General features: G+C 37.9%; 1 protein-coding gene across 2 annotated transcripts in view; it reads right to left on the reverse strand.

Annotated features, from left to right (window-relative positions):
* LOC127657094 (UTP--glucose-1-phosphate uridylyltransferase-like) overlaps positions 1 to 14,651 on the reverse strand; it is a 48,910-nt gene that overhangs the window by 23,786 nt on the left and 10,473 nt on the right. For both annotated transcript variants that reach the window (XM_052145742.1, XM_052145743.1), the window contains exons 2-3: positions 10,438 to 10,571; positions 5,506 to 5,613 (exon numbers count right to left, since the gene is read on the reverse strand). In XM_052145742.1, coding sequence (XP_052001702.1) covers positions 5,506 to 5,613; positions 10,438 to 10,571 — 242 coding nt within the window. The remainder of the gene's footprint in view (positions 1 to 5,505; positions 5,614 to 10,437; positions 10,572 to 14,651) is intronic.

Genomic DNA, 14,651 nt, shown 5'->3' on the forward strand with positions numbered 1-14,651 from the left:
GCCAGAAGGCAACAGTTTAAAAAGTTAGTAGGCTGGGTGAGTGGGGTCCAGAATGATTTTACCAGCCCTTTTCCTCACTCTGGAAGTGTACAGTTCTTGAAGGGTGGGTAAGGGGCAACCAATAATCTGCTCAGCAGTCCGAACTGTCCTTTGTAGTTTTATGATGTCTGATTTCATAGCTGAACAAAACCAGACCATTATTGAAGTGCAGAGGACAGACTCAATGACTGCTTAATAGAACTGGATCAGCATCGCCAGTGGTAGGTTGAACTTCTTCAACTGACAAAGGAAGTACAACCTCTGCTGGGCCTTTTTCACAATGGAGTCATTGTGGGTCTGCTGCCACAGTGCTGTTTAGAATGGTGAACAGGGTTAATGTTGGTGTGTTCCTCCTACAGTCCACAATCTCCACTGTTTTAAGTTGAGCTCCAGGTTATGACTGTCCCAGTGAGCCAGCCGTTCAACCTCCCATCTGTATGCAGACTCATTGTCATCTTGGATGAGGGTGTTGACAGTAGTGTCATCTGCAAACTTCAGGAGCTTGACAGAGAAAAGAGTAGTGGGAGAGCACACATCACTGGGAAGTTGTACATGTGCTGGAAGTGAATTTTCCCAGTCTCACTAGCTGCTGCCCGTCCATCAGAAAGCTGGTGATCCGCTGACAGACAGACATGGGAATAGAGAGCTGGGTTAATTTATTCCATAGGAGAGCTGGGATGATGTTTTTGAAAGTCAAACTGAAGTCTACAAAAAGGATCCTTGCATATGTCCCTGGTCTGTCCAGATGTTGCAGTATATGATGCAATCCCATGTTGACTGCATCATCCACAGACCTGTTTGCTCTATAAGCAAATTGAAGGGAATCTGTGACGTTGCCACAAACGTCAGAGTGAAGTGTCTGTAGTCATGAAGTCTTTTGTTCTTGTGTTTATTTGGGACAGGGATGATAGTGGAGTGTTTGAGGCAGCAAGGATCTTCACACTGTTCCAGTGATCTGTTGAAAATCTGTGTGAACATGGGGGCTAACTGGTCAGCACAGGATTTTAGACAAGTGTGTGAAACACCATCTGGGCCCTGTGCTTTCCTTGTCTTTTGTTTCTGGAAGACCCAGCACACCTCCTCTTTACAGACCTTAAGTGCAGGTTGATTAGTGTGTTGGGGGGTGTTGGTGTTTGTGTGAAATGAAGGTCAAATTGAAAGACATTTTTACACAAAGCTGAATTAAGAACGGAGAACTGTTTTTATTTCCAATATGATAACAGGATGCCACTCACATGCAATGTAATTGAGTAATGTGACAAAAATGTAGCATATAACTGTTTGAACCATTTAACATGAAATAATGCATACAAGTTCACTTTTTTATTGTAGGCGTTATACAGTGTACTTTGCACAATATTCAGAAAACAGAAACAGAAAAATATATTAGTTATTATTCCATTCTATGCACAGCCCTAAACTCAAAGACACATATATAAAGCAGGAGTTTAGATGTATGCCCTTGATTCCTCAAACCTAACCCAGGTCAGAGCTGCACAGTAAATTGCGATGTAAAATTATAATATGCAATGACAAAAAGGACAATGGAATAAACAAATACTCTCAATACAATGAGAGATATTATTCTTTTCACCTTCAAGGTCTGTGAGCCTATATTTGCATGATTTCCAGAGGGCATGCTTAAACAGTTGTGCTTTTGACTCAGAAACCCTGGATTCCATTCATCTAAAATACACACTATATCTGTTATTTACAGTTTACGCACGCAAACACAAAGGTCTGGTAAACGTAATTCTTAGTCTTTTCAGTTGGATGGTTAGTATTTTCACTGGATTTAAACAGGATTTACTGGAGTGAGACATTTAATATCCTGTTCAGGTATCATGACTGAAGGTTGCAGACAACATGGATCAGCACACATGCCTCACCCCATGACACAACACATAAATTACACATAAAACACAACTATACCTCCTCACAGCAGATCTCTCTGTTTGGGAGGCTCAATACCCTCCTGCTACACACGTAGAGAGAATGAGAGAGACAATGTCCATCAGGTGATTGGATATTATACAGGTTATATGGATTAATGCTTCTCATGTTTGTTGCTTACATCTACATCTGTCTATCTCTTTCTATCTATTCCCAGAGGATACATTTTATCGATAAAGGCTTAGGTATACTTTTTTCCCCTGCGTTCCAGATAGCCACGCACATAGGTGAGCGTTCAGCCTTTCAAAGTATACTTGTGAATATGAACACGTTGGATGCAAGCACACCACAACTGCTTTGTAATGCTTTTTTAGTACATTCAACGGCAGGTGCATGTGTTGACGATGCGCACAGACAAGGACTGTCCGCATGTCAAGAAAATCTAGGCCACATACGGACAATTAGTGCAGACTGTGTAGCGTGACTGCTTTGTGCATTTTCCATTGCCCTTTATAATTTGTTATTAGTAGCAGCTAAAAAACAAGTAAAAAAATAATACAATTCTAGAGCAAATAGTTTTCCTAAAAATGTATGAGAACAGGTGTGGACAAAGTGACTGAGTTGTGGAATTTTAAATAATACCAAGCTATAGAAAGTATGGCTGGGCAATTTGTAAAAGTTATTTTAATTGATAATCGCCTTAAAAAACATCGCAATATCCGATAACATAAAAAATAAACAAAAAGTCATTTCTAAATTCAAATTGAACTTTAAACTAAACGAAAAAAGTAATAAAATAATGATGTGATCAAAAAATATTATTTAACCACCTTATTTAAACATTTACAGTTTGCCATCACGCATCCATCAACGACAACAGGTGGAGAATTACTAATAGCCTACATATTAAGAACTAAAGACAATCATAAATGAAAAGATAATAATCATAATTATAAAGCCTAATAAATTCCCTTGTATTCCCAAAATAATGCTGCCAAATGTGTGTTCTTATCAACTTTGTGTTTGTATTGTGTTTTGGTAATACAGTTTATGCTGCCTAAAGAAAAGAAAATAGAACTAAATTTTAGGTTCAAGGTGAACCTGCAGAGTTGTGTTCACATTGCATGCCAAGCGCATGGAAATAAAGCAAACTAAAGTCACAGCACCTCCTGAGATGATCTGAGATAATTTGCAGCATTTTCATAGATTACATTATTCTTGCAAACAGTTTTCAGACGAATGAGACAGAGAAAAAAAAAGAGTGAAAACTCTTTACATGCACTTGTTTCACGAGACTTGTGCTGCGTGCCTCTGAACAAACAGTGAATCAGACACAAGCAATGCCGGCTTTTTTTTTGTCTGTTCTTAAAAATATAATAAAGTGTGTTTCTTCAAGCATGTGTCTTTGTGAATAACAGCATTTCTTGTCTTGTGTCACTCATCATGACGTCACCCCCCCTCCGTTGTGGGTAAATGAGCAAAATTACCCACGCATGAAATACCTGCATTTGGACAAAACGCTTGCAAACTGGATTCAGCCTCGATGCATTTTGCGGGTGGTGGGTGCTAGTTTCACACCCTGGCCACTGTTTAATATATTTGCCGACTTCCCAGAACATGGTTTTGCCATTTCCCAACATTGTTGATTATCATCTGTTCGCAATCGGCATTGGGAATTTGTAAGACATCGTTGATATCTGATTACATCGTCATATTGCCCAGTCCTAATAGAAAGTCAGATCAAATTATTTATTATGTTTCCAGGAGTGTTGGTTATTCATGTTTTTGAGACATTACAGACATTACAGCTGATTTTCTGTAAAGCTAAATAAAAATCATTTTGATTTTAAATAATGGCCACCATCATCCAATCACTGCCAACCATGTTAAAATAACATTTTGAATAAATTCTGAATCATTGTCCTGATTATTATTATCCCATGTCTGCCAAACATGTTGAGTAGTCCAAACATCATATGCAGCCTGAAACTGAACTTTTGGTCGGATTTAAGGAGTATATGGATTTGGCTGCATGGAAAGTTATAGGATGTCCCCTTGCTCCCTATTTAGTGAATGAAATAACCTCCAGTGGGGTCTGTCTGCACTGATCTCAGAACTGTTCAAAATGCACCTTATTTTGTCCATGGAAAATTTTTCTGCTTTTGGATGAACCAATTGTTTCTCAATGTGAAAATGCACAATGAATATAGGAATGTATTTACTAATGTTAATGATTAGAACTGTATTGTACAGCGATAACAATTATGTCATCACACTGACGCACGAAAAACAAATGACGTTTTTAAAGCGTCATATAAAAAGAAACTGGAGATGCTACTCTTTAAACCCCAAACAGGTTTCAATTTAAAAAATTAAAGAGCTTTCTTTTGTTGGCCCTGTGACTGTAGAAGCACTTCATGGAAATCACCTGGATGTTGTTGTATAATGTGATTCAGTTTAAATGTATTTAAAATATGCAGTGCAAATAGCGAAGCCCAAATGCAACATACACGCATGTGTACGCTGAGTCACAAAAGGTTAAGCAGAATTTATTCTTCATTTAATCTTGTTGCTATCTAAGAAAATCAAAGGACGTATAAAGAGATCTCGTGTGTAATTTTTCTTTCCTATGGGTTCCTCTATTCATAAATGAAAATCTTTCCTAGTACTGCTTGCATGTGGTTACTTATGGAGCTGAAAGGGTTGTGTGTGGGCTTCTGGCTCAAAATTAGACAGCATTGCATAATCATCACAGACTGTATGAAGACAGACTGACACTGGATTCTTTATGTGAAACCTTAATACACAGACAAACGCATCCAAATCAAAAGAACACTTTTGGTAAGGCAGAGAAACCATGAACAACTACTCTGCCCACAGATACAAATCAATGTCAAAATAAACTTTGCTCATAGTCAGTCAGTCACTCTGGTAATCATATATCAAATTACCATGGTAGTAACATGGTATTCTTTGAAATACTTTGAAGCACCATGTAAATACCGAATGGTACATAAATATGGTCATTGTATATCAAAAAACCATCAGCAATCAGCCCAGATGTGACCGTGCTCTCTCTCTCGCGCTCTCTCTCTCTCTCTCGCTCTCACTCTCACGCTAGCTCTCACTCTCGCTCTCTCACTCACACACACACACACACACACACACACACACACACACACACAAATAACTACTTTTACTATACCTTTACCTACCATTTCTACAATCCTGCTTTTCTTCCCAGCATGCATGCTCAAATAACAAATCCAATACAGTACTAATTTAAAAAATTAATTCATGCTGAAATGTGGGCAGTGTCTAATCACAGCTGGCCAATCCCCAGAGCCTGAGGTGATATATTAATGCCCAAACATGATACTCAAAAGCAAAGGCTCTGAGTGCCATTCCATTTGTCTCCCAGTTTTACTGGTTTAGCTTGAACTGCATACAGATCTTCACTTGACTTTCATATGTATTGTGTTCATAGGTCTAAAGTCATAATTATTAAATCTGGGCTAGATCAGTCTTGTGTGAGTGAGTGTAAGAAACAAAGAAATCTCCTCCTGAACTTACAGAGTCCTCAGGGGGCCTGTTGATTTTTGCCCACTCTATTGAAGGTCCCTTAACCTGGAGAAATCGGTGGAATAACTTCCTAAAGCCTTCAAAGTCCTTCTTAGACACCTGGAAAAAGAGTGTAAGCAAAATGAATTAGCATATTTCTCATTTAAAACAGGACTGTCCCCTCTTTCTGTGGAGAAGGCTCTACACTAATGCTCATGCCCTTAAGTGAAACATTTTAATCAGTTTAAATGTCAGTTTTTTAAAGACTGTTGACTGTAAAAGATGCTTGATACATGACAAAGGACACCTCTAATATACCTTTTCAGAAGTTCAGCACTCAAATATATTAAATTAAACTTTCATGACATTTAAAACAATTGAAATATATTTCAGTTGCATATAACTATCTCTGTTAAGTGTATAATTGTATAATCCATTAAAGCTTAATGTTATTCACAAAAGTTATAAAATGTTAACAATATATTTATGATGCCCACATAAACTACCTCACAATTTTATTGAAGATTTCATTTCTGCGTCTTATTTTTAAATTGTTTTTCAATGAAAATTGAACAATTGAAGACATAGTTGGCCCCTCCTATTGACACAGATTTTTGCCCATTAACCCGATTTACTCTGCATGAAAACACCTTTACCGCAGTTCAATGTGTGCAAGTGTTGTATGCATACCTGATGATTTCCAGTCTCATGTAAATGTGTTTTTCTTGCATTGTTAGACTTTATTTAAATAAGCAGATTTTTGGTAGTTATCAGTTTATTGCAGTGCATGCAAACGTACTCATTGTGTCCTACTAACCAAAAGTGACATGAACAATTCCAGTGACAGTGTCTGTCCAGACTGAGATAAAATGTTGTGCAACGTAATGCAATTATAGTCAACAAGATCTTCTTTGATGTTTACTATACAGTTAGTGCAGATTTTGGGCCAATTACATTTTCATTGTTGTCAGGGCAACACATCAGGATGCAATAGAAATAGAAATCAAGCAACCGAAAAATGCCCTATAGCTGTTGTTAGGTTAAAACTAGTACATCGAAGAGATATTTTTGCTTGTTGCCTTATCAAGTCACACTTGGTTAGAACATGACGTAAGAATATGACCATCAGTTATCCCCTTCCTGTGCTTATTCACTAATTAACTAAATATCCTAATTATTGTAAATAGTCCAGCATAACTTTCTAATCCTCTTCTGTACAAACTGGTATTTAAAACTCCTAAAGTTTTCTGAAATAATTAACACCCTTCAGAGAGAGAATGTTGGGTCCTCAGGCACTCAGAATACATAATTAAGAACAAAATCTTTATATTGAAAATCCATAAAACTCCTTGTTCCTGCTTAGAGTTTAAAGCGACATCCAAACCTCTCTACTCTAATCAAGGTGTATTGCCTGAAGAGAACAACAGTTAATGTTTCAGATCGGGCATTAAGTAGAACTTAACTCAACATTCGATTATGTAGTCATCTAGTACAAATCTGTATGCATTCAAGTGCCAGTCTTGTGATCTGCTGCTTCTAAATGTAGAATTGATATCACATATCATACACTTATAGCAAATAACACTCGTCTTTTACATGATAAATGGTAAAGTGACAATCTACAGTTGAAGTCAGAAGTTTACATATACTTGGGAAGTCAATGTGGAAGTCATTAAAACAAATTTTTAACCACTCCACAGATTTTATATTAGCAAACTATAGTTTTGGCAAGTTGTTTAGGACATCAACTTTGTGCATGACATAAGTACATTTTCCAACAATTGGTTACAGACAGATTGTTTCACTTTTAATTGACTATATCACAATTCCAGTCGGTCAGAAGTTTGCACACACTAAGTTAACTGTGCCTTTAAGCAGCTTGGAAACTTCCAGAAAATGTTGTCAAGCCTTTAGGCAATTAGCCAATTAGCTACTGATTGGCTACTTGGAGTCAATCGGAGGTGTACCTGTGGATGTATTTTAAGGCCTACCATAAAACTCAGTGTCTCTTTGCTTGACATCATGGGAAAACCAAAATAAATCAACCAAGACCTCAAAGAAAAAATGGTGGACCTCCACAAGCCTGGTTCATCCTTGGGAGCAATTTCCCACGTTCATCTGTACAAACAATAGCATGCAAGTTTAAACACCATGGGACCACGCAGTCATCATACCGCTCAGGAAGGAGACGCATTCTGTCTCATAGAGATTAACATAGTTTGGTGTGAAAAGTGCAAATCAATCCCAGAAAAACAGCAAAGGACCTGGTAGAGAAGTATCAATATCCACAGTAAAACGAGTTCTATATCGACATAAAAGGCTGCTCAGCAAGGAAGAAGCCAGTGCTCCAAAACCACCATAGAAAAAGCCAGACTACTGTTTGCAAGTGCACATGGGAACAAAGATCTTAATTTTTGGAGAAATGTCCTCTAGTCTGATGAAACAAAAATGTTCATGTTCAAAAACTGTTTGGCCACAATGAACATCCTTATTTTTTGAGGAAAAAGGGTGAGGCTTGCAAGCCGAAGGACACCATCCTAACCGTGAAGCATGGGGGTGGCAGCATCATGTTGTGGGGGTGCTTTGCTGCAGGAGGGACTGGTGCACTTCAAAATAGATGGCATCATGAGGAAAGAAAATGATGTGGATATATTGAAGCAACATCTGCCAGGAAATTAAATCTCAGTCACAAATAGGTCTTCTAAATGGGCATTGACCCCAAGCATACCTCCAAAGTTGTGGCAAAATGGCTTAAGGACAACAAAGTCAAGGTGTTGGAGTGGCCATCACAAACCCCTGACCTCAATCCGATAGAAACTTTGTGGGCAGAACTGATAAATCATGTGTGAGCAAGGAGGCCTAAAACCTCAGATACACCAGTTCAGTCTGGAGGAATGGGCCAAAATTCCAGCAACTTATTGTTAGAAGCTTGTGGAAGGCTACCCAAAAAGTTAAAAAATGTAAAAGGCAATGCTACCAAATACTAACAAAGTGAATGTAAACTTCTGACCTACTGGGAAAACACGAACAAAAGAAAGAAAGTGTCCAAAAGTCATATTTAGGCAGCAATAAAGTGATCCACACGTCCAGTCGATCAATGAATGTCTTCTGAAGCAAATTGATAAGTTTGTGTAAAATATAAATCGATACTTAAAATGTTATTAACATTTAAAAAGCGCTTCCTGCCAGCAGCTGACGAAGTGTGACACAAGCACGTCGGCAAGTTCACAAGAATTCGGAAGTGCCGCTAATTTACAACAGAAGAATGAATGAGAGTTCAACCATTTCAAACTGCATCAAAGCCCTGGATGGAGGGCCGATTTAAAGTTAAAAACATTTGAATTATTGACTTGTTTCTTCCATAAGTCTATCGATTCGCTTCAGAAGACATTATTGATTAACTGGAGTTGCATGAATTACGTTTATGCTGCTTAAATATGACTTTTGGACCGTCAAAGTGCTGGCACCCGTGTACTTTTATTATAAGGACCTGACAGAGCTCTATCTTCTTCTAAAAATCTTAATTTGTGTTCTGCTGGAGAAAGGCAGTCCTAATCATCTGGGATGGCATCAGGGTAAGTGAATAATGAGAAAATTTAAATTTTTGGGTGAACTATTCCTTTAAGGAGGTATTTACTTGGGATGTCCCGAAACCGATACCGTTATCGGAATCAGGTTTGATACCATGTACATGTACTTGTGCTCGTAAAAATTATCTGATTCCAAAAACCGATTCCAACTGACTCAAGCATATCATAACGTAAACATTCAGCGCACAAAATAAAATCACGTAATGTCCTATTGAGATTATTTAACCACAAAAGTAGTGATTTAATGAGATAAATATATAGTTTGCATGTGCGGCACACTTCAAATGTGAGCACTTGTAATTGTGTGAAGACAAGTGTTTTGTGACAAAAGCTGCACATACCTTTTAAAGCTCCTCATTGGCTCATACACAGTAAAAGCCATCACGAGCGTTACGTGCTCTGTTTGTAGAACAGAGCACAGATTCACGTTGTAGCACGAGGCACAAACAGTGTACATATTTAATTAAATAGAAGCCTTTGCGGTTTAATAATCACTTTGAGTCACGTAGCGACTGGCTTTTCCGGACTGAAGAGCTAGTGTCATTACACAGAAACCCTTAAAAATAAAAGCTCAGTCAAAATATAAGCTTAATTGAAATGAAAATGACAGAATATTATCACTACTGTAAAGTAATATTCACTGTATTACTACTACTAATAATAATAAAAACAGTAAATCAGTAGTAATTGTATTATATTAATGTAATATTTATTACATTATCTCACATCTGTGATGCACTTTTATGCAGCAATTTATTTGACAAAATAAAACCTAATTCTGTATTTTGGATTGTGCTGTGAGTTTCTGCATAAAAGCACTTCATTTGATAAAAATAATACAATATCATGTTGAAAATTAAATGTTATTCTTTCTTTTGATTGAAGTTTTAATTAATTCATTTACTAAAACACAATTTTGATGATAAAATTTAATTAAACTATTGATATGAAGTTCAGAAAAAACAAAACCAATACCAGGATATTTGTAGTAAAAAAATGACTTAAATATGTATCAGTTTTTCACCCACACAAATCATAGTGTGAAGATATGGATCAATCATATGGATACATATTTTATGACTTTTTTTTTTTACCTTAATGTGCTTTTTGGACCTTAAAAATGTTGTTACCCATTCACTTACATTGTCTGGACCAACAGAGTGGAGACATTTTTCTAAAACTCTTTGTTTGTGTTCAGTAGAAGAAAGAATATACATCAGGGATGGCATGAGGGACAGTTTTCGAGTGAACTATCCCTTTAACCAGTTACCATGATATTTCAAAATGCTCACATTGGGTTTGAGTGTCTTGATTTGTAAGTAGTTCCATGTAGAGGATGCTGTAAGTTTCTCACCTTGGCATCTGTGCCTTTGACCGTACTCAAGAGCTTCTCCAGCTCAGCATGCATAGAGCTCTCCAGCTGCTGTCGCAACACTTCCTGAAACTGAGCCATCCCGTTGGTGCTGCTTGGTAACTCCTTACTTAGACCTATAATTAAGGCCAAACATCACAGTTACTTTCCCACAACAACTTTACAATCCAAACCTCCCAATTTATATCCACAAACTCTAAAATACAGGTGCAGGTCAATTACCTACAAACAAGCAATTGTAGTTAGCCAATGATGATCTATGCCATTTATATTGTCTGTAAATTTGTGCCTTCATTACTGTGATATTACATGCACTTGACAAGGACAACTGACTATTAATCCTATAATACAACTGCTTTAGTACTTGTCCACAATGGAAAGAACTCCTATCCCAGAGGCCACTGAAGCACAGATACAGTATCTTATCAAGTGTTTCATTTGCTGTTTGTAACAAACACACTATCCATTGGGTTCAGGGTTAAATGAGTGAAAACTGCCTATTTACAATGGTTGTTATTATTCAGATTAATGACTAAGGTGTAACTCAAACAAAATTCTGTTTGATAAAGCTTAAGCGCACTAAAGGTTCCTGAGTTTGTGGCATGCCTCTGATCATTCAATTGACCTGGCAAATCAGTATACATTGAATCACAAGCAGTGATTTGTCTGTGACTGAATATTGTCCGGTAAGGGTTTGACCACATTTCATCTGCATGCAACTATTTAATTCACTGTTCTGTCAGGAGTTAATTATCTTTTAACATACTGCCAAGAGGAGTGGAATGAAACATATTGGCTCCGAGAAAGAAGGTATGTGACATTTAATGTTCAAAATAGCCACTAACTCAAAGTGACAGCTGGCACTGTGAATAAGAGACTATATTTTTTTTCTCACAATTTTCATCTATGCTTGTAAAATACTTGTACAACACTCTGGACACTGTAACAAGTTCGTACATTGTCTAATAAAACAATCTGACCATCGCTAATGACTACAAATAATGCTAAAGTGTACCCAACATTTATTCGATTTACTGGAATGTTGATTCATTCTATGGAACAACCTGGAGTTAAATGTAAGACACAACAACGTGCAGTCAGTTGGACAATATCACAAAATAAACCCTGACAGGGTGATTAGGGCTTATTTGCAATAATGACCAGCTGACTGTACAAGTAATAAGCGGTTATTACATGATTACACATTCCATATAAATAAATAAATTAACATGAACAATTGATTTGAGTTTCAATTATTTTATTACGCAAGTAGAAAGAGAACGCAGAGCCCAGCTATGTAGAAAATGTTGCCTGGGACAGTTTAGTGGATATCTGCAAAAATATTTGGCTGCAGAATGCCATTATTTGACGGTGGCAGGGCGGAGGGTGGGGCCAGGTCGTGATCCTACACACCCGGTCCCGTATTAGGCTAATCAAGCCTCCGTGAGGGATAAAGGTCGACTGCAGAGGATCGTGTGGGAGAGAGAGATAGTTTACGGACATGTCCGTCATATGTGTGTTTGTCTTTTGTTTCAGTTTATTCTTAAATTATTATTTATGTTGAAAAGCAGGTTCTCGCCTTCTCCTTTCCATTGATCACTTTACATTTCAAAGAGCAATATAAATAACGACTGATAATCATCTGATTATCTTAAACTAAGATGTGCCATATTTGCATATACAAACAGCAAATTCTTTAGCTAGGTAATTTAAAGACTACATGATATTCTGAGAGGAAAAGTATTCCCTCTTTGGAGAGATAAGCACAGGTTCAGTGTACAAAATGCTTTCAGACAACCTAAACAATGTAAATCATGCATTATCATCCAAGTAAACGGTTTTGTTTAATTAAATGTTTTCAACAAAAAGAAAAGAAAAAAGTCAAATATATACTTTAACATGACTGAATCAGCCTGACTACATTAGGTTACAGCAACGAAAATTATTTTTAAGGTTCAGATCATGATACCTCCTTAAGGTAATGGCTGGACATTTTTTACAGTGGAAAGATCATGGTTTCATGAACAGCGATGTGTTTCCATTTACAAATGATTCTGCCAACACAGTCAATTGTTCTCATTTATACACAGTATTTGCAGATGTTGAACATTTTATTTTGCCTTGTAAGCAAAGAAAACAATAAGAAAAAGATTGCTGAAAGCCCATATATTTACAGCCCAAGGCCAGTCAGAATGTCCGGGAACTTGTAAGTGCCTTGGTGCAAGAGTGGGGTAACATCTTGCAGCAAGAACTGGCAAATCTGGTGCAGTCCATGAGGAGGAAAAGCACTGCAGTACTTAATGCAGCTGGTGGCCACACCAGATACTGACTATTACTTTTGATTTTGACCCCCCCCTTTATTCAGGGATATGTTATTCCAGTTCTGTTAGTCACATGTCTGTGAAACTTGTTCAGTTTATGTCTTAGTTGTTGAATCTTTTTATGTTCATACAAATATTTACACATGATAATTTAGCTGAAAATAAAAGCAGTTGAAAGAGAGAGGACATTTCTTTTTTTTCTGAGTACATAACCATACAGCACCGTGTTATATTATTGCAAAGAAAATTCCTGGCGGTTTAAAAAACATTCAATTTTAAATGAAAGTGCATAAAATAAAAAAATAAAAAGTTTTAGTCGGTTCAAAATCTCAAGTCATAAGTAAAACGAGAGGGGAAACGCTACATTATGCAGTTCTTTGATAACATGGTGTTACACTTGCACTGGTGCCACAGTATATACTTCCACAGACTCAAACTTCATAATAACTTTGACATACCACAGTGTTTTTACATTATTTACAGCTGTATGTAGGGTAGAATTATTCCCAGATAACATTGGTATTCAGCTGAACTAGGTAGTAAAGTGGCTCATGATCCCTATTCAGGGGCTGTTCAAACAGACGGAACACAACATAAGGAATAGTACGCGAGGATCTTGAGACACAGTAGGGTTGGGCGATGTCCCCTAAATTGGCAGTTGACGATGTTGACAGTAAAACATCGCGATGGACGATGATATTGTCGGTGGAGAGGGGCGGGGGGGTGGGGTGGGATTATATAATTTCATATAATTTTCAAAAATTATATGAAAAATTATAATTTCGTTATTTTACTAACCCAACTAATGACTCGTCGGCGCTTTATCAGTAGGTTGCACGACACGTGAAGCATTTTTTTTTTTTTTTGCTTTCACTTAAAGAGTTGTCCACTTTTTATTTTAATATATCTCTTTACATAAATACTATTTTCCACTTAAAAACTATAATTTCGTTATTTTACTCACTGATGAGCAAAAGGTCGAGGCAGAAATGACCATGTACCTGCAGGAAATGGCCATTGATGGGGAAGAGGACCCGCTGACTTGGTGGAAAACGAACGACAAAAGGTTTCCGTTCATGGCAAGATTAGCACGGAAATATCTGTGCATATGTGGTACCAGTACTCCATCAGAGCGGGTCTTCAGCACAGCGGGTAGTGTAGTTACTCCAATCCGCAGCTTATTAAAACCAGATAAAGTGAATATGTTGGTGTTTCTGGCCAGAAACATCAAAATTTAAACATGGTCTATGGTGAAAGATATTAGTTCCCTCTCGAGAGGTCTCTCCTATTGCGTAAGTAGTTTACGCTATGGGAAAACTCAGTTTCTCGAGAAATATTGAAGTCTTTATGTAAAACGCATTGCAGCTGCACAGCAGACAGCAATGAGCGAGGCAGCTCGGTCATTGGCTGTGCTGCGGCAACTTGCTTCGAACCAATGACGGGCGACTCTGAACAGCGCAACCAATGAGCGCCCTTCATGCTCAGCGCTCAGAGCCCGCCAAGATGGGCGTGGCTAAGGCTATATATTAGGCGCCCGTCATGAGAGTTCTTTAGATTTAATCTCCTTCAGCAAAGACCTTCTCTTCGCTGGATCCTCCGGATTATTGGAGTCTTTTCGCCCGCCGTCGACAAGCCTACAGCAGGACTGCTACGAGGACGCCGGCGCCTTCAGCCGCCTTCAAAGCCTTCTGCTACGCCATCCGGCGCGCATCACCTCGATATCCTTTTACTAAGCTACTTTGCAAGTGTTCGCCTCTGTGACGCTTTTTTGTCATTTAGTAAAAGAGCAAATTGAGGCGTTGTTTCAAATGCCTTCGACCTGCGCCTCGCGCAGAGGCCCTCTTCCTGACGGGGACCGTCACATTTTCTGCGCTC

Source organism: Xyrauchen texanus, chromosome 16 (genome assembly GCF_025860055.1).
Source record: "Xyrauchen texanus isolate HMW12.3.18 chromosome 16, RBS_HiC_50CHRs, whole genome shotgun sequence".
Taxonomy (NCBI): Eukaryota; Metazoa; Chordata; class Actinopteri; order Cypriniformes; family Catostomidae; genus Xyrauchen; species Xyrauchen texanus.